Source organism: Papaver somniferum, unplaced genomic scaffold (assembly GCF_003573695.1).
Source record: "Papaver somniferum cultivar HN1 unplaced genomic scaffold, ASM357369v1 unplaced-scaffold_137, whole genome shotgun sequence".
NCBI classification, from domain to species: Eukaryota; Viridiplantae; Streptophyta; class Magnoliopsida; order Ranunculales; family Papaveraceae; genus Papaver; species Papaver somniferum.
Window position 1 is genome coordinate 6,333,226 of NW_020622934.1, and position 22,149 is coordinate 6,355,374.

General features: G+C 35.6%; 1 protein-coding gene and 1 long non-coding RNA gene across 4 annotated transcripts; one reads left to right on the forward strand and one right to left on the reverse strand.

Annotated features, from left to right (window-relative positions):
• Positions 1–262: 262 nt before the first annotated feature.
• Positions 263–1,115, forward strand: LOC113334343. Its single transcript, XR_003352716.1, has 2 exons — positions 263–636; positions 737–1,115. It is a non-coding gene; the product is annotated as an uncharacterized LOC113334343 (long non-coding RNA).
• Positions 1,116–17,690: 16,575 nt separating this feature from the next.
• Positions 17,691–20,663, reverse strand: LOC113334748 (protein PIN-LIKES 7-like). Of its 3 annotated transcripts, none has more exons than XR_003352936.1 (4): positions 20,279–20,663; positions 20,120–20,199; positions 19,628–19,815; positions 17,691–19,542 (listed from the first exon to the last, which is right to left on the reverse strand). XR_003352936.1 is itself a non-coding variant. In XM_026580953.1 (4 exons), exons 1-4 carry the CDS (start codon positions 20,195–20,197, stop codon positions 17,941–17,943), a joined length of 501 nt encoding a protein of 166 aa, XP_026436738.1. In that variant the 5' UTR covers positions 20,198–20,663; the 3' UTR covers positions 17,691–17,940. The 3 variants fall into 3 exon arrangements, 1 of the variants encoding a protein (XP_026436738.1); XM_026580953.1 differs by having other exon boundaries at positions 17,691–18,003; positions 19,426–19,542; positions 19,628–19,870; positions 20,120–20,663; XR_003352937.1 differs by lacking the exon at positions 20,120–20,199.
• Positions 20,664–22,149: the final 1,486 nt, after the last annotated feature.

A 22,149-nucleotide genomic window follows, 5' to 3' on the forward strand; every position in this document is an offset into this window, starting at 1 on the left:
AATTCTTAATAAATTAATAAATTGATGTTTTCGATATTTAATTGATGTTTTCGATATTTCCTAAATAAATATAGGGGACAGAGGGAATAGTTTATTTGAGTGATAGTTCATACGATCAGCATTAAATACATTCACTGTATAATACTCACTCTATAGGAGATGATGTTACATATAGGGGACAGAGGGAATAGTTTATTTGAGTGATAGTTCATACGATCAGTATTATACATTCACTGTATAATACTCACTCTATAGGAGATGATGTTACATCGTCAATCATCGTGATGCAAATCAATTTGAGAAATCACTTCGTGTTGACGTCTTTGGTTTCAGAGCAAGTATATTGGACGAAATGACGATCACCTCACCCTGAGTCTGAGCGTCTGTTTCCTATAGAACTGGAACAGGACATACCTGAGCGAATCAGAACCAAAACTTAAATAGGAAATCAAAGAACCGGTTTTTAGAGACACTAGTATCTTCTAGGTTGTCAATGTCAACTAGACTGGACAGGCAGTTCAGTAAGTGCAGTCGGGTCTCACCACAGTTTCTGAAGAAAGAAGAAGAAGAAGATGTTCAAAGACAAGAGCCCTGGTTTGAAGATTCTCTGGGTTTGGACTTTTGGAACTGCTGCAGGTATTCTACTTTCTCTCCCTCTCCGTCTCCCTAAGCATGTGAATTGTGAACCCACCAAATCTCATTGTCTTCTCCCTACTACTTTTTTTTTCCTTGCCAGTTTTAGTTACAAGTGTTATGAAAACGAGAATACAAGATATGGAGAAGTTCATGTACACTGAAGAACAACAACAGCCGCCTGTTAGTCCAACTGAACCGACGACATTCGTGGATGATGTGCCGAAGCAGGACTCGTCTTAGGTTGGGTTTCTATGTACTTCACCTGGTTGAATGAATTTGTGTGTTCCCTTTTATTAATAAACTAGCCTTCATTCAGTTCAATTTAGTTTCTTTTGTTTGCAAATTTTGAATATTTAGTTGCATTTTTATTTTGGGAGGATTTGTTATGTATTTCTAGTTGCGTGCGCATTGTTTGTGATTTGTCTCAATATGATTGTGTATTGTATGAATTGATAGGAACTGAAACCGATTTCTTTCTAGTTTTTTAACCGCAACCCTAGACCTAAAATGTTCTCGCTGAGTTCTAGCGGCTAATTCTTGAGTTTACCAGCCTTAGAGACTCATTTAGTGTTAGATTTTGCTAATTTTTTGTGATACTGCATCTCTTTTCATGGGATTCTAAATTTTGATGATGATGCTTTGCTGTACGTTCAAGTCAAGAGAAGAAAGATGTTCTTCATTAAGCTCAGATTCCAGTTTTTTGGCTGCTACTTCCATATCTTGCTTTACCGTGTTCTAAAGGTAAATTGCTGTTACCTTTTTTTTTTCTCAGTTTGCATGTGTCCTGTGTTAATGGATATTCTTTGCTACCAGTGGAACCCTTCTAATTCAGAACCTAAACCCCCCTAAACCCCTTTTGTATCACACTCTTTAATTGTTCCACTTTTAACTTCCTGCAACCATACTTCACCCCTTCTCCTCTTTTCAGAAGCCAGAAAATCCTCACTTTGGCTCTTTGCGCAACTAAATTGCCCTAAAATTTCTTACCACTCTGAATACCTTCAGCCTCTGTGCTTTACCTCATCCAAAGTACCAATAGTGATCCTTGCAGTATTCTCAGATTCATAACACCCCCGACCAATTTGTGCACCAACAGATAACTTAATACCAGTTCTTAGTACCTAATTCCTGACCATGGCCTCATTGGTCTGGTGAGGTTTCTCGCCTAACAGTATCCTTGGAAATTCCATGAACCTGGAGGATGGAAGGCCATTTGAATTCTCTGATGTTCCAACAGACAAGTTGGCTGCCTAGCAACACCTTGGCGTTTTTACATCGTTGGTGGCTTTCTTCTCAGGCTGACATCAAGTCCCGTCAACTAAGTGTGCCTTGTTTTTTTTATTAGGAGGATTCATGGTGGTTTTTCAGTTTGACAATTAGGTTTTGAGTATTTTCTGTTAAGGATGAGTTATATCATAAGTTGGTTTGTGTGCGTCATAAGAAGAGGAGCTTCTGGTGGTGGTTTATTTGTGATCAAGCTATGAGATCCAGCAGAAGATATCTATGAACTGGTACTTTCAGAGGCAGATTTAGAGGTAAGTACGCATGACCTTTCTCCTGAGCACATTGAGGGGCATAATTTTAGTCTAACTCATGGCATATTAGGGACAAAAGGTGGATTTCAATACACCTTTTAGAAGTGAGAATGGCATGATCTAAACGCATGTAAGCCTGTAAGGCCATAAGGGTTAGAATCAATGTATTTCAGCCACCAAGGAACCATTCTCCATATGGTAATGGAGGTGTCAGCTGAACCTCCACAGCAGCAAATGGATACAACAGCAGCATCATCCCAAGCTCCAACATGAAAGAATTAATCCCATGGAAATTTTGTGTATCACAGGAAAGCAAACTAACCTACGGGCGTACTCTCTGAACCGGTAGACTAGACGAAGCTGCCTTTTTTTGATTGTTGACTTTTAGTCTGTTTATTGTATTAGACTCGATCAGTTCTTTTTGTATCTTAGCCTGCCTTTTACTACTTATCTTGTATTTGATAAGCACTGACTATGATATTAAGAAGCAGACAAAATTGCAGGGGTGTTATCAGTTTGAGGATGAGTCCAGATGATACAAGATGGAGGACTTGACATGACTTGGTAAACTTTCAAGACTAGAGGACAAGAAATGCTATGAAATCGTTGCATCGCTCAAGTAGAGCCTCTCCCTGCCTTGTGGATCAGTAGTGAAAGAAAGCAACCCTGAGGATCTCATCTTCTTTAGCAAACCTATCAACACAATTTAATAGAGGTCTCGAGACATACTTAGTTACAACATTAGATAGACATACCAGAAAGTAAAGGGACACACCACTGAAAGAGATTTTGAGCTTCCCAATTCATACCAGACTTTGGGCGAGTGCCGTTGCAAGTTACCACCAGGTTATTGCAGTCACTTGTGATGCAAAAAGAAGTGATTTTAAGTTCTTCAATCCATTTCAATGCAGCATGGAGAATTTTTGTGCTCTCTGCACTTTGAACTCTCTTGAGCTATCTGCGGTACTTATAAGGATAACTCTGTATCCCATAGTGTTACCAGATTTCCATGAAAGAACATCTATGAATTACAACTAATGTTGTCTGTAGTCTTCAGCAAAGTAATTTTTTTTTTTGATAGGTTAGAACAGTGGTCCCTGAAACTACACCTAAGTACATTACTTAGGATTTATGCTATTACAGGGGTACGATCCCTAACCTCCCCTATGGGAGGAGGAAGCTTGAGAACCATCAGACCACTTGATGGTTCTCCCAGCAAAGTATGGTTAACATGCATTTTTTTACTAATATATTTTTGGGAATAAGTAGGGGACTAAATCAATTTCTGAATGAATTACAGTGCTCAAACTGGAGTGCGTGAAACTTTCAAAGACATTTTTAGAACATATGTGCGTGAAACTTTCAAAGACATTTTTAGAACATATGTGGATGAGGAACCTGCCTCCAAAGTAACCGTCAAGACAGCCTTAGTAATGTTCATCAAAATCATTCTCAATCCTATTAAGTATTAGGACCCTTTGTCATCACTGGAAACTTGTCGTCAGATGATGATATGCCTTTAGCAGCATCTCAATTTTAGGAAAAAGAACTTTCCCTTTTAATTATCCTGATAATTTTATTCCTCTCCCCTCCTCCGAAAACGATTCATTCCGTTCTGCTAACTCGGAATCTTTCAGAGTCTTGGCCGAGTCTTCTGTGTCGGAATCGATTCTCCAGCTTGGGTCCGGTCTTTTACAGGATATCCCTAATCCAGTTCAACAAAATAGTGTTCCGGTTCAACGGATTAGTGATACTTTACCTTTGGTGAGCAGAAGACTTTCATTTTCTCCACTAGAAAATGCTAGGGATTCTTTCGATTCCCCAATTTCTTCCACTTCGCCTAGTGCATCTATGACTCAATCTCCACAAATTCATGATAACAGCATCTGCATTGCATCATCTTTTCAAACTCCAAAATCTCAGCCAAAATCTGCTTTCAAAATTTCGGTTTCAGAATTTTCATCTTCATCTTCTTCTGAACAAATATGTTCAATTCCCTCTATGGATGGAAAGTTTTTCAAAATCGATAAATATGGGTCAAACATTACAGAACATAAAGCAAAATCAAGTACTTATCTGCCAATTCATTTCCCAGAACTAATCCCTTCAAAGCAACAGAAGGAGACACATATATTTTTCTTATATTTCAAATTTAATTGTTAATTCAATTCTAGATTAAATCTGATTAACTATGGATACAAGATCGGGACGATGCGACAACAAAGTGTGTACTTGATAATAGGTTCCAAAAACCGAAACTCTATAGGATCAATTTCAAGTATTACGGAGTTAACATAAAGTGCAATTTACTTTAATTATAATAAAACAATTACAATGCGGAAAAGTAAAGTAAATGGCACAACAAGATTTTGTTAACGAGAAAACCGTAAATGCAGAAAAACCCAGGGACCTAGTCCAGTTTTGAATACTCTCAGAATTAAGCCGTTATACAAAATCTGATACCAACTTCGTATAGTTGAGACAAGCAGACTACCCCTAGCTACTTAGTTTCCTCGGTATCCATGCGCCTTCGACTTCTAGAGTCATGCACGTGAATAACAAGTCCTTTGGATCGTATTCCAAACAAGAAAGTAAGAATCTATTTGGTAACCACTCTCATCAATCCTGCTACAAGATAATGATGAGTTGTTGACAAAGGCTCTTATGTTTAATCTAATAAACTCCTTTGTCTTGTTAGATCAATCTATACAATAACTACTGAAATAGTCAAGTCTAGATTCACACTCAATCAATATAGATCTCAAAGAGAAATATAGAGAATGCCTATCCCACGCAACTAATCAATCATATCTATCATAGATAAATCGATTCTAGTTGGATCTCAGCCGATCAAGGTTTGTGCACTAAATCCACAAGATACAAAAACTAATAAGAATTCTTATTCGTCTTCAAATCTTCTATTGCCTTCAAATACCTGCACAACACCACTTGAATCTCTTGTGATCAATCACACACAGAACGAAGTCTGTTAACAATGGATTATCACAAGATTTCTTTAGATCTAACAACATTTCTAAAGATCTCGTCGATACTTTGATCTAATCTGAGTGAATCTTATATCAGAAGAGAAGATTCTCAAGAATAATCAAACTAGGTGCAATCAAAGTTTCAACAACCGTTAGTCAATCAAATCAAATCGAAAACTAATAACACTGCAATTATCTAGTTTCCCACCAATGTTACTCGTAGAGCTACTTGATCCCACAAAAGTCTTTAAACGAGCGGTCATAAGAGATTTCACCTAATTATGATACTTTCCTCTACGATTAGAGGGCTCCACCAGAAACAACAAGAAATGAAGTTTGCCCGGCTCTTAGGATAGTTTGCTAGAAACGTAAACTTAGGTATTTATAGACCAACGGTTTTTGGACACCAAGGAATTTCCAAAAACGAAAATATTCTCAAGATATGCAATGAATGCCCATTTTCGGTTTTCCTAATTCCAATAAATGCTGGTCCAATATTTCTGAAATCTCTTATAGAAAATCTCCAATTAGTAAATGATCATTACTATATTTTATTCTCTAGAGCTATGCATTATAAAAAAAAACCTTAATTAAAAGATTCTTAATTTATTTCGGCACAAAATCACCTTGAGTACCAAAGAATATCTATGAACAATAAATGATAAGTGTTACTGCTCGTGTTCAAAGTATGTTGACATCTTTTCACTATAAATCCTTATTTCATATTTACATGGATTTGCTTCTTGGAATCGGTTCTACCACACTTCCAAACAAGTTTAGAATTGGTTCTACCAGTATTCTAAGACTACTATGTGATCGGTCATACCAAGTCACAATGGTTAGTTGTGATCGGTCCTACCAAGTCACATACATGGGTTCAGATCGGTTATACCAATCACTAGGATCAGTTCTACCTAAACATAGTATTTACTTGTGATCAGTCTCACCAGTCACTAGGATCGGTTACACCAATTACAAGGATCGGTCACACACACTTATGATCGGTCACACCAATTACTAGGATCGGTCACACCAATTACAAGGATCGATCATACCATCTCATGATAATTAATTAGGATCGGCTACACCAATTACCAGGTCCGGTCATACTAAATCTTAAGTCTAGGTATTGTGATCGGTTATACCAAGATACACAAACTGAGTTAAGATCGGTTCTACCAACTCACACATATTGGTCATCCAAAGAATATGCAATGAATAGTCAGACCGATAAACCTATTGATTTCCCTTTCGATTCACGAAACAAGTTCATGAATATACTTCCTTTAAATAAATGTAAAACATTGTTTCCTAAGATGAAATCTTCATCATATACCCATACACATAATCATAAAACTATATACAAGATTATGTCGATGTCATATCTACGAAGTTCAAAAGATAAGCGTTATACTTCGTAGTCTAATTCCTTGATACTATGATCATACCATTATGATCATGTCTCATTACTAGAGTACTATATACAATATGTATAATGTATACAACTTCGTAGTTATGTTTTCAATATGCACGACTTGAAAGATACGTTAGGAATGAAACAAGTTCAAATCAATATTACTAACCTCAACTGGAAGGATGATGTCTTCGTTGTGGTTTGTTACTTCAGGTCTTCGAAGTAATACTTGCATGTCTCAACATTCCTAGACTTTCTAGTCTAACCTAAACGAAGTTGACTCTGTATTTAATCAAGCGACTCTAGATGAATTTTGATACTAAAATATGACAACCAATCTTGACATACCAACGCTTGGTGAGTTCAACCGAGCTATGCTCTAACAGTTTTGAGTTTATTTCAAAATGACCCGTTTTTATATTCTAGTAGTAGACCTCAAATAAATAAGGCAGGCCTCAAATTACCAGGTTTAATAAATAAAAATAAAATAGGGGCTTCACATGTAAGATAAAATAGGGTAAATTCAAAACTCCATATCCAATTAGTTTTTATAATGGCTAAACATCCCTCGGTTAATTAGTGAAAAAGTGAGGATCTAACAACCACACCCAATATATCGCTTAGCAATCTGTATGGAAAAACTCCAATATACTTTCAAAAGAATCAACTAGACAGTCATACTTAATCTTAAGAAAAGTACATCCAAGAGTTATATCTCAATTTCTTAATTCAATCTGCAATCAAACAAATAGGAATTTGCGAGCCCGATTGAATATAAGAAATAACTTGGACGGTATCAAAAACCAATATCCAAGTGTCAATCAATATAATCAACAACACAACCTTGATATTTCAATTATATAAACAAATATAATGCGGAAAAGAAATAACACAGATACCAGAAATTTGTTAACGAGGAAACCGCAAATGTAGAAAAACCCCGGGACCTAGTCCAGATTTTAACACCATACTGTATTAAGCCGCTACAGACACTAGCCTGCTCCAAGTTAACTTCGGACTGGAATGTAGTTGATCCCTAACCAATCTCATACTGATCAAGGTACAATCGCGTTCCTTAATCCTCTAGAAACATGCTGGATTCTGTGCACTTGATTCCCTTAGCTGATCTCACCCATAACTAAGAGTTGCTACGACCCAAAGTTGAAGACTCGATAAACCAATCCGTCTCACAGAGAAAAGTCTATTGAATAGATAAATCTGTCTCCCACAGATATACCTATGAGTTTTGTTCCGTCTTTTTATAAATCAAGGTGAACAGGAACCAATTGATAAACCGGACTTATATTCCCGAAGAACATCCTAGTAATATCAATCACCTCACAATAATATTAATCGTATGGTAGCGACACAAGATATTGTGGAATCACAAACGATGAGATGAAGATGTTTGTGACTACTTTTTATCTTGCCTATCGGAGATTAAATCTCGAGCAAATCTTAGAGAAGATAGTACTCAACACGATAGAAAACATCAAGATCAGAACACGCAACTATAGAGAAAATAGTTGGGTCTGACTTCACAATTCCAATGAAGTCTTCAAGTCGTTAACCTACTGGGTTTTGGAAAAACCCAAGGTTAAAGTATAATCGACTCTAGTCGCAACTAGTATCACACAAGAGGTGTGGGGATTAGGTTTCCCAGTTGATAGAGTTCTCCCTTCTATAGTCTTCAAATCAGGGTTTGCAATCAATGTTACCTTGGTAACAAAGCATTCAATATTCACCGTTAGATGAAAACCTGATTAGACTCAAGCTAATATCTTTCAACTATTAGATCGAACTTAGCTTGTTACACACAAATGAAAAGTGACTTCATTTAGATATGAGTAACCGTACCTAAACGTGTACACCTTGTTGGCTCAACAATAGTTAACCGAAGTAACACTTTCATATCAACCATATTCATCTTAACCATAACTAGTTCAAATGACTCAAATGAAACTAGTTCTAGAGTTATTCAATTGTTTATATTCTCATAGGAATATACAAGACACAACTGAAGCAAAATCGATCTTGATTCACTCGAATCAATTCATGAACATTATCGCCACGGTTTGCAAAAGATTGCATTCCTTATTATATAAATGTATTAGTTCATGAACAAACCAATTTTAGAACATGACCTACTCAAGTATGCAAACGGGTACGCATACCTAAGTGGCCGAACTAAATTTGGGTTCTCCACTATGCAAACGGGTACGCACACCTTCCAAACTCAGTTGAATTTCCAGAACTTGAAACACACGCCAGTACGCATACCGTATGCATACTAAGTTCCCGGGCTTTCATTAACCAACCGGTACGCATACGGGTACGCAGACTATGGTTTCCAGACTCGGAATAACTTGCAACAGTTAGCATACAAGTACACATACTTTGCTATATCCAATCATGGTTATTTGTTCTAAACTCCCATTTCAATCGTTGAAACATTCTTGGAAGACGACAACAGCTGTCTCACACAAACTATTATCTTCAAAGCAATTTTCAAGTGATTGAATGATCAATATAAAACATTCCGAGTCTACATCAAATGACTGTCTCACACAAATCATGTAAGATGTTACAAGGCGATTTTCACATGATCATCTTTTGAGTTTCGCCAAGAATATAAGATGAACTTGGTTATAGCGGAAGCTTACTAACACATATTTCGAGAAATATGTAAGCGAGTTAAACTCAGCTCAAAATATTAAATGTACATTATGTAAAGTATATATAGCTATAAAACTTTTGTCTTAATAGGAGATAGAATAGAAATAGACTTCTGAGTGATAGATGAGTTCAATTCAACACATACCTTTTGTTGATGAAGTTCTACAAGCTCCCCTTAGTAGTTCTTAGTCTTTAATCGATGAACTGCGTGAAGTCTAATGCTCAACTACACTTACTATCCTAATCCGCGACTTAGCTATAAGTAGACTAGAAATCAAGACTTATAGTTTTGGCAACTAAACTTGACAAACAAGATTGAGATAGCAATGCTTGCGAGTTCGACCGAGCAGCGCTCTAACAATTAGGATTAATCATTTAATTAGGTTACATAATTTAATTTTTATATTATATTACTGATTTTGATTTATAATTAGTAATTCAACTAACTCGCATTTTTTTCTTATGGCGAGGACGAAAACCAAGTTTCTAACTATGGATACATTTTTTACTATCTACAACGACTACAAATAAGATCCTAGCCGTAACTGGTTCAAAAGCTTGTTTATGTTTAGAAATTTATGAAACCTAGCAGTAAAACAAGAATATTCCTTTTTCTTTTCAGTTCACGGCCAACCTCGTTGGTCCAACTATTGATTGTATGAGAACTTTCAACGGGAGAGGGGATTTTGAAGAAGCTAATAACATCAATAAGTATTGGTTGTGTGGGCTGGTGCTATTGCCATTGGTGATTGGTCATAATCATGATTCAATGATGATTATTTTATTATAACCTGTAACAAATACAAACAATGATGATGAATACGATAACAACAACAACAAAATGAATTTCATTAAATCCTTTTGGGTAATCCCGAAATTGTGAATCTTCATTTCTCAGTTGTATGTACCCCAGTTGAAAACCTAAATAAGCTGTAACACTTTTAGCAATGTCATCATACTCCATTATTAAATTGAAACCAGTTGTAAATGCATCAAATTCACCTGTAATACGAAACAAAATCAATCAAAACCCATTCTCAAATTCTTCAAATTCTTCAAATCAAAACACTTAGAAAGTTTATCTGATGCAATCTATAATTTGTTTTTATGCAACATTAGATTCCCTTCATAATAGGAGACGGTAACACATTTATTCAAGCAAAAAGCAATACATAAAGTAGGTATAAATTAGATGAACGACATGGTATGATAAAGACGACTACCCAGGTTTTTATTTTTTTATTAATTACATGAAAAAAAACGAACACTAAAACACCATAGCGTGCCAGAATCATATGCCAAACTACAATAGTAAGAATAAAGCCATAAATCAAATAGAAAACATATTGATCATTTACATGTTTTGATTATGATGAATACCCAAGTTCCCAATTTAAAATGGAAAAACACAACAACAAGAACCATGTACCAATCAATGTCAAGATTAAAAAATATAAAAAATGTACCAAACCCTAAAGACAGAAATCATAATATAAATCAAGGAGATAAATTGTGATAAGTACTCGTTGTACAACTTTTGATGCACGAATATAACTAAGAAAAGGTACAACCTAACGTTGAAAAAAATACAGAGACTTTCATGCAATTCAAGTGGAGTCCATTTGTAACCTTGCTGGTCGGGTAAAGTAAACCATGGAAGGAAAATGGCTTACGTTAAAGGCCACGTATATCTCTCCCTTCACTGAATCAATATGTATTTGCTCGTAAATGGCTATCTATGAATCATCATAAATACGACGTGAATAAGTGCAAGTCTATGCTCTGTAATTTTACAAAAGAAAAGACATGTTTCATCGACACAACAAGTAGATTACGACTAGGCATATGCAAAATTCTAGACAATATGAAAATTTATGGCTAGGTTTATAATAATCGATCCAACCATAAATAATTTACAACGAATTCAATTCCAGTTGGACTGGATTGAACCAATGTTAAGAGGTACATGAAACATGTCAATAATGTAAAGAAAATGAAAAGACGAGGGTACCCAAATACACCACAATCTTTTAAATATCAACCTATAAGTCCTATACCTTGTGTGATTGTCTATGGAAGAGGTTGAGACAATACGATAACAAGATATTTACTTGACAATAGTTACGGTAATAAAATCGATTGACTATTAGGATCAATGTCAAGTAATTCCGATTAACGTACTAGTGTATTTACTTTATTATAATATAAAACAATTATAATGAGGAAGTAAAGTAAATGACACAACACAAGATATTGTTAACGAGGAAACCACAAATGTAGAAAACCCCCGGGACCTAGTCTAGTTTTGAATACTCTCAGAATTAAGCCGCTATACAAAGAACATAAGCCAACTTCGTATAGTTGATACCAAGTATACTACCCATAGATACTTGGTTTCCTCAGTATTCCTGCGTCTTCGACCTTTTTTTCACGCACATGAATCTCAAGACAAAAGTACTATCTCAAGTTGCTTTACCCAGTAAAGTCTTAATGTACTCAACTCCTTAAGATCGTATTTCAAACAGTAAATGAACAAATCTGTTTGATAACCACTTTAATTATCTTTATAGTAAAAGATATGTTTAGTAGTCGACAAAGGATCTTCCGTTTAATCTAATAAACTCCATTGCCAGGTAAGATCAATCTGAATCAGTAACTTAGATCCAGATTCACAACTGTCAGATTCGGACACTGAAGAATGCCACCAAATGATAGTTATCGATCAATATGACTTTATGATTAAATCTATCAAAGACTAATATAATCTAAGTTGTATCCTAGTGGACCTAGCCGATCAAGATGTGTGCACAAATTCACAAGACACAAAAACTAATAAGAAAATCTTCTTCGTCTCAAATCTTCAATTTCCTTCTTAATAACCTGCACAACACAAACCTGAATTCGCTCGTGATCAATCACACGCGGAACAGAGTATGTTAACAACGGATTATCACGAGATGTCTTTAGATCTACAAATAATTTTAAAGATCCCATCGATACTTTGATCTAATTTGAGTGACCCTGACGTCAGAAGAGAAGGCTCTCAAGAATAACCAAACTAAGTGCAAACTAAGTTCAATCAAAGTTCCAACAACCGTTAGTCAATCAAATCAATAATCGAAAACTAAAATAACAATGCAATTATCTAGTTTCCCACCAGCGGTATACTCGTAGAGCTTTTTGATCCCACAAAAGTCTTTAAACGAGCGCTTGTAAGAGATTTCGCCTAATTAGGGTACTTGCCTCTTCCGGTTAGACAACTCCACTAGAAACAACACGAATAAAGTTTGCCTGGGTTTTAGGATACTCAACTAATTATAGACCAAGGTTGTTTGGACAACAAGGAAATTCCAAAACCGAAAATATTATCAAGATATGCAATAAAGTACCTAATTTCGGTTTTCCTATTTCGAACAAATGTCAACCAAATATTCCAAAATTTCTCATATAAAATTTCTATTATTAGCATAGCACATTAACTAATAATCCTTTTCTAGAGTATATGCTTTAATTGCTGGAAAGGAAAGCATATAAAATTGAAAATCATAATTAAATGCTTCTCAATATTTCGGTTTGGGATCACCTTGAGCATCAAGGAATATTTTTGAACAATTAATGATAAGAGTTATGTAAATGTTCAAATAATATCGACATCTGGAAGCTTATCATCTTAGCAAACCGTAATTCCTAATTCACCTACAACCATGAAGAAATGTGTGAACTTTGGAAACTCGGTTTTGCTCTTGGGACAGGTTATACCATGACTCACAATATAAGTTGTGACCGGTTATACTATGCTTCCCAAGATAGGTTGTGATCGGTTATACCATGCTTCCCAAAGTAGCTTGTGACTGATTACACCTTGCTTCCCAATATAGCATGTACTGACTACACCTTGCTTCCCATAGTAGCTTGTGACCGGTTACATCTTACTCCCAAAATTGGGTTGTGATAGATTACACCTTGCTTCCCTAAGCTAGTTAGGATCGGTTACATCATGTCATGCAATATAGGCTATGACCGGTTGTACCTTGATCCTCATCATAAGTCAAGATTGGTTCTACTTAATTTCATCTTGTATTGGTCATCCAAATAATATTCAATAAAGAACCAGACCAACACACTTATGATTTCCTTTTCAATTATGAAACAAGTTAATATATCTACTTCCTTAAACCAATGTAATAATACATAGTTTCCTAGGATGAAATCGAACCTATATCCCACACATAATCAAGTAACTAAATACATATATTATGTTGATGTCGTATTTACGAAGTTCAAAAGATAAGAGTTATACTTCAAAATTCAATATAATTCTTTGACACTTTGATCATAACGATATGACCAACTATAATCACTAGAGTACTATATATACAGCTACGCATGTTAAGTTTTTCAATATAATACGACTTGAAAGATACGTTAGGAATGGAAACAAGTCAAGTCAGTATTACTAACCTCAAGTGCAAGGATGATGTATTCGTTACAGTCGTTACTTCTTCACTTTCTTCAGGTCTTCAGAGTAATACTTGTACGTCTCAACATTCCTAGACTTTCTAGTCTAACCTAAACGAGGTTGACTCTAGTAATTAATGGATAAGTGAATATTTCGCATATAATTGGTGTCAATTCCATGCTAGTATTTGTTGGGTTTCTTGCAAATTATTGTATATTACGCTTGTTTTCTCTTATTTGTGTTTCAATAGGTGAATCATCCAAAAAGAAGTGAATTTGCGCTTAATTGTGCAATAAAAGAAGCTAGCTACAAGTGGAGAAGGGCCAAAGACCAAGTGGAACTCATTTTGTAGAGGATGAGAAGACAAAGGCAATGGCGAAAGAACGGAGTCATTCTGAGTTCGTATGAAGAAGTTATGAGCAAAACAAGAACTCATAAGACTAAAGGTCAAGATGGTCAATTTCTAAGGAAAGTGCTATTGGCATCCCGCCCGAATGTTAAGGGACACCTTCCGGTTAAGGGGCAGTCAAGTTCAAGGGAATTGCTAAAGGAATTCCGATCTTTTACTTAAGGGGTTGTCAAGATTCAAAGACTGTTAAAGGCACCTGGACTATTACTCAGGGAACCTCTTCTTCTTCTTCTTTAATATGAACAAGAAGAACATGAATAGTTCTTAATGGTGATCATCATGATGGTGATGGATTTGATCAACAACGATATTCGAATTTGAATACATCACTAGGTTCCTGGGGACGATAAAAAGCATGGGTACTAGCCTGATTTCGATAAATCAGTCATACTCAAGTTTGGCAGAGAATTATTGGTTGCTGCCATTAAACCCGAGCTTGGTGATGAGTTTCAATTCAGTTGAGACTCTATTATTATGCTGTTGCTGCCATTGTGATGAGACGGTGATGAAGATTATCAGCAGTCATGACTGATGGAGTTGTTGGCAGAAATCAGGAGATGATCCTGATAAAAATGCAGAGAAGAGATGAAGCTTGGTTGTTGTCTCAGAGGAGTTGGATGAAGATGATGACTGCTGTTATTCGTGATGATTATGGCAGTGATGAAGTTCACGGATTGGAAGCTCGGGTTGGCGATCATGGCAGTGAAGATTGTTGTTGGTGGTGCTGACGTGGGGCCTATTCAACTTCCAGTATCACGTGGTGTAACAGAAGATAAGATAAAGTGGATGATGTTTTCTCCCCATCTCACTCAAGTGGGTCCAGATACATTTTGATAAAGAAGAAAATGCCCGACAACGTATGACGAGAGTAGAGAGTTTCTGACGCGTCTTGGGAAAAGTATTGATCTGATGCAACGCGACTCATTGAAACAGACGGATTACATGAAGACACATGCAGTTCTTTGGTGATCGAATAGACTGGGAATCCTGTACACGTTTCTTAGGGTGCGTTCTGTTACTCTCGATCAACACCACATAATTTCAGAAACTTCTGAATCGTCGATGTGCGCATATCGAGTACGAAATATTAGGAAAAATGCCGGGATCGTCTTGTATAAATAGGGTTGAATGCAAGATACCAAAACACTTATTCCTTTACATTTTTTACAGTGAGAAAGATAGAAAGAGAGAGTGAGCGAGCTTTCGTTTTTAATTCCTTCTTCTTTATTTATTTACCAGTATTTTTTAATTATGAGTAGCTAAACTTTTAATTGATTAGGGATGATTTCAAAGTCCTAAACCATGAAGCATCATTTTCTTTAACCACGTTTATTTCAAGTTTTATTATATTGTTGATTATCTTTATTATTGTTAATGTCTAAGAATATTGAAGGGTTATTTAAAGTGATCAATTAAACTAACCAATCAATACTTCTTCTACTAGTTTAGGGTTGTGTGATACGTGTAATTGTCACATTAAATCTTTACACAAGTAGTAAATCGCAAGAGATGATAAAGGGATTTTGTTAAGCAATTGTGTGTAAAGATAACACTAGTAAGCAGACCGAGCTTATGCGTCTGATGCTGGAATCAATCTGATTCGTAGAGTGTAAACCATTCGACTAACTTACACCTTAAGAGATTATTCTTGGTGGGTTGGTTGGATAGAATCTGGTAGTCGAGCGCTTCCGTATCCAGTAACAATAGGAATCCGGGGGATAGCAGAGCTTATTGCTATTCTACGGTTGGTAACAATATATGTTCAACAAGAAATAAATTTGCATTTAATTAGGCTTCGGTTCAGTGACGACGAATGATTCCCTAATCATCTTTATCCTTATTAATTTAGACCAAGTTTATTATTTTCGTTTTATTAGTTACTTTGATTAATATCTAAAAACCCACCTTTCGGTTACTTTTAACAACTAGAAACTCCCTGCTCTTCGTGGGAACGAATTCCTTGCCATTATATTACCAGTTAATTGTGTGGAAAGAAGTAATTAATTTGTTGCGTAAACGACGCGCACCATTAATCAAACGAATCTAGATGAGTTTTGGTACTAAAATATGACAACCAAACTTGACATACCAATGCTTTGTGGGCTCAACCGAGCTATGCTCTAACAGAATATCTGCATTGAAGTATGGGAAGAAAGTTCATATTTGTTGCAGTTGCAAATTCAGCGATGGTTGCAACCATCATTCTTGGGATTCAAATTTAGTAATTGTAGGATATTATATATATCAGGTTGTAATTTACATAATATAGTCGGACTAAAAAAAGATGTAGTAAGAAACAAACTAACAACAACATATACAAGAGAAGTTAGTCACTGTGGAAACCGACGGAGTTGCAGGGATAATTTTTCCATTGGTTTTGATTTTTGGTCAAAACAACAAAACAAATCTTCAAACATGCCAAATTACATTGCATTTTGCAACCACTCCAAAAATTCATCCTCTGTCATGTTCTCGTCCATGTTAGATGGAACGCCACCAGCCCGTTTTTGTCTTGAACCACCATTTCCCTTTGTTAATCCATGCTCAGATAATGTTACGTTAATGTTTACATGGAAGCTTCGCCTGTAAGTGTTGACTGGACATATCATCCCCTGTAAAAAAGAAGATTTGGTATATGAAAATATAACACGCATACCATACGTGACTTATATGAAATCATGAGAAGTAATATTATCACTCAGTACTTTTTTTTCTTCTTTTTCTATATTTTTTATAGACAAACAATTACGGTTGGATCAGAGAAATTCTGCTCGATATGCCATGACAGAAAAATTACGGTTGGGTTTTCTAAATAGTCAAGCCAACCATAAGTAAATTACGGTTAGAACCAAATATCAAAACCAAATCGTAAAACAAAAATTACTTGAAAAAAAATTGGTCTTCCAGAATTATTTATGGTCAGGTTTGGTCTCAATGATATCACTCTAAACCAACCGTAAGAAGATTACGATTATGAAATCCAACCGTAATATCATATATAAATCTAAAAAAAATCAAAATTACGGTTGGGAAATGAAGAACACCCAACCGTAATTTTATATGCAATTCTAATTTTTAATGGAGTTGGATGAACCTTTTTTTTCCAGATACTTTATGGAATTTAAACAATTGACTCGTACAAAACTTTGGCTGCACTACACCAAATTTTGGGATTAGAAACAGAAAAAACCGTTACGAATCGGGGTTGTAACGGCGCTCACCTGTTTCAAAAGGGCGTATTACAATTTTTTCGAAACGATAATGGAGCCGTTACAAATTTTGGATTGCAACGGCGTTAGTAACAGCTGAAGGTTGTTACGAAATGACACGTGTAACAGCTGCTGGCCTTTACGAAATTTTCGTAACCACGTGGTCGTAACATCTCTAAGCCGTTATGAATTTTTTTCGTTATGAATTTTTTTCGTAACAGAAAAAAAATGACTGCCAGTCAACCTTGACCAGGTCAAAATTAGTCAATAATGATCAATTTTGACCAGGTCAATATGACTGGAAGTTCAGTTTCTGCTGAAAATAAGCCGGAATTCCAAAAGATTTTCCAAAATAATTACCGGGAAGAGCCTTTCATTCAATCCACATAAATTATATTACACAGTGGACAACCTTTCAACAACTACTTAAGAAAATTCCTAAGTTTTGTGGAATACAACATCCGCTTAGAAACTTAAAGAGGATTCCTAAGTTATGTGCAGCACAAATCTCATACAACAATTGTTTACAACTATGAGCATATAAGAATAAAACAAAACAAGCACGGAACTCACATAACAATCTATGCCTTCTCTTGCTTAATGTTTTGCTCTTGCTTAATAACTTCCAGCATTGGTCTGAGTAACTGAAAGGGACCAGACTTCTCTATAATCTTGAACCTGCAAAGATTCATAGTTACACATTTCAGATGGAACATTATTTAACTGAACGTCTTTGCATTTTATAAGTTTTAAGTTGAAATTAAAATGCATCGTGAACCCATATAGTCATGAATTAGGCTTGACTTATGAGTTATGGGATCATAAAATTAGATACAATTACTTCAATAATGATTTATCAAGGAGACTAAAATTAAAGAGAGCTACCTCTGCAAGCTTATAAATTGATATTAATTTACATAACAATTCATCTTAAGCACATATAAGTGAAGTCAGAAAAACAGAACAATTCAACCGAAACTGACCTAAACAGAACATTACAAACTGATCTAACTCTTAATTACAACCTATAAATATCGTGCTATAACACTTAATGTCAAACTGGAACCGTTGGAGAAATCTCTAAAAATTAACGGTAGAAGCCTAAGGCTAACTCAAGATGTAAACATGTCAACCCGCCGAAATCGCAACTGCCAAAGGTGCAGAACAACAATCTCTAAAATTGGTGTATATCACAACGTATGAAAACAGAGTGGGGAACTTAACACCGCATTTTATAAGCTTTAAGTTGAAATAAAAATGCATTGTGAACCCATATAGTCATGAATTAGGCTTGACTTACGAGTTATGGGATCATAAAATTAGATACAATTACTTCAATAATGATTTATCAAGAAGACTAAAATTAAAGAGAGCTACCTCTGCAAGCTTATAAATTGATACTAATTTACATAACAATTCATCTTAAGCACATAGAAGTGAAGTCAGAAAAACAGAATAATTCAACCGAAACCGACCTAAACAGAACATTACAAACTGATCTAACTCTTAATTACAACCTATAAATATCGTGTTGTAGCAGTTAATGTCAAACTGGAACCGTTGGAGAAATCTCTAAAAATTAATAGTATAAGCCTAAGGCTAACTCAAGATGTAAACATGTCAACTCGGCGAAAATGCAACTGCCATAGGTGCAGAACAACAATCTCTAAAACTGGTACATATCACAACGTATAAAAATAGAGTGGAACACTTAACACCGCATTTCCATCGTCATTCAGAGTTGTACTTTTCAAAGGAAGGAAACTTAATCCCAATCAAAACCTATAGTGCCCTAAAAACAGGCCAAAATGTCACCTGCCATCGTGTTTAAATTCTTTAGTGATGCTGTTCATTTCACTTCAACAAATTTTCATATAAAATCTAAGATTTATAGTGACACGTAAAATCCCAAAATATATAATTCCAAAACCTTAAATAATTCTAACCCTATCATGAACCAATAGTATGAGATATTAAATTAAATTGGTTTTTCAGCAACGTAACTGCTCCGAAGATGAGCCCTATAACCTATTAACTAGAACTGAATTAGCTGTACAAGATAGTAGAAGATTGCAAATGAATCATCAGATTATAATTTACTGCTGCAATGGTAGGAGGTGTAATTAGTTCTTCCCCAATCAGATGAAGAAAACCCTTTAGTTTGGCCAAGAATGTTACGTTTCTGATCTTCCCAGTAATAGACATGTGTCGTACAATCTGCATTAGGATACTAAGAATTTCGTGAAATGAAAAAGAAAAAGAATTGTATTACTGTCTATAATAATACATTATATATACTTACAGGTTGATTGTTTGTAAATTCATTATCATTGATGCTCTTTGTTGACTGAAAATGGATAGCTTCTTGGTCTTGATCTTGTTTGTCTGCTGATATGAGAAGGTGGGATTCCTGAGTAGCATCCAAATCTTGGTTGGGTTCATTTTGGACTGCTAGAGTTTCTTTTGACGCCTGTAGTGCTTTATACTCATCTGACGATGAATGCAAAAGGTGGTAAGTGTGCATCCAAATGTAGAAACCACCAAGCTGTTGAAAAACAATAATCAAATGCTTTTGAATGTATTGTAATCTATGGTCTCTATTGTGTATACTTACTGCTATGGAGAAAGATACGTATGAGAGACCAAGGGATTTGCAAGTAGAAACGTTAGGCCTATATTTATTGGCATAAACCACATGCAATGCATTTCATCAGATCTATCTACCATATCTTAGGATTTATGGTAAACCTATTCAGTAGATGTTGTTTAATAAGCTTTAACTTAATAGGTTTACCATGAAATGATGTCTTGAAGTGTAACAGTTTTCGAGAGACTTGCAAACACCAGAGCTGGAGAGAATACTACGAAACATATCTGCATATTTCCAATTTTATGTGAACATCTTAGCAGTGTGTAAAACCTACACTTACAAAAGGAGCTGGTAGTACTAGACCTTGTTCATGTGTTTGCGAGCATCAACAGATAGAAGATTGCAATGCTTGGTTGCCATGAAATCTCCAAGAACAGTTATTATTAAAACCTCCAACACTGGCATGCTTTCCTCCTCCAACAGTTCCCAGAACCTTCCATCCATTTCTGCTTGCGCTCTTGAGATGATCTATAAATTTTAATCACAAAATGAGCTTCAAATCCTCATTTTCTCCACCAACATTTCCCTGTTATTGAAATCCTTCTCCAGACTCAACTTGAACTCTAATCACATTTCATTAATTCAAGGTTCATAATATCTAAATTATAGCTATCACAGATTCACAGTAATGCTGAAATACTCAGATGATAAACACAATCATAATTCATACAACATAACAAACTTTTATTAGGTAAAGAAAATTTACCTTAAATCAAATTCCTATAATGAATTGGTTGATCTTGATTCCTTGTTTTTTCTTAATTGATCTTATGAATCCTCACTTCGAACCCTTACCGTCGATTTCATCTTCAATGACCATCATCTATACTCAAAACCAGAAAATAATTCACAATTCCTTCTTCTCTCTAATCATAGTTCAAAACATCGATTCACTTCTCAAACCACCAAATCCAGTCTTCGATATCTTCTCATCTATCACTAAATTGAACCTTAAATCAATTTCCAAACCCTAACGTCCTTTCTCTGATTTACCTTATCCTCTATCCTCCTATTATTCAATCTACCAATCCCTCCTTCGATTTTGCACAAACCCAATACTAACTGCAGAAACCCTAACTTTATTTCTTACTGATTCATCGTTCTTCAATCAATAATAACCCTAACCAAAACCAAATTCACAACCTCAGTAACACCTTCCTGATCCATTTACTTATCCATATTTTTTCTTAATTGAGATGAACGATTTCTCAGTTCATGCTATTGAAAAGTAAAAAAAGCGAAGAAAAAAAAAAAGAATAAGTTGAGAAGAAAAAAATCGAAGAACGGCGAAGAAGAAGAAGAGAAATGAGTTTCTCTTCGACCCTGTTTCTTCTGAAAGCTCGAGAGAGAGGAAGAGGAATGATGGAAGAGAGACAGGAAGAGGGATTATGAGGCGGAGAAAAAAGAGATGAGATGTGATAGTGTGGAATGGGAATAAAATCTAGGGTTTTAAGATTAAGATGCATCTCGAGAATATAATGAATGGTAAAGATATGAGTTTAGAGAATACACGGCGTAGATGAAAGGCTAAATAACACGCATGTGAATGGCACACGTACATACTCCAGGTGTTACGACCAATGTGTGACCAAGCGTGTGACTGGGACGCCTATAAAAATTTCGTAGCGGCTTAACCTTGTTACGAATTTTTCTAAAGTTAGTAACGGCTTCCATCTTTTGCGAAGTTTCTGTAACGGCCATTTGTAACGGAATTTTGTAACGGCTGTAAAGCCGTTACGAATTGCTGTTACTAATCCGGGAATTTGGTGTAGTGCTGGTAACCTAGCAACAAGCTGGGTACCAACACCTTTTTGAATAACAACCCCTAACCTATAGAAAAGATATTTACCTACACCACTACTAGCATCATTACAAACTAGACAATTCTTCAATATATTAAAAACATACAAAGTATCATAACCTAGTTCCCCCAACGTGGTAAAGGTTAGGACACCCAAACCATATCCATGCGAAATACATTGATCTAAATATTTGTTACGTTTACGCGAAACAACGTTAGCTTGGCCCAGGACAAATGCTCGAATACCTTCACCCGTAAAAGGTGAAACTCCGGTAACATCCATACAAACATCCTGACCATTTTCCCAATTAAGAACAAGGATATCAGCAGGGCATAGATCTCGATTATCATCAGAAAGAAACCCGAGGGCGGC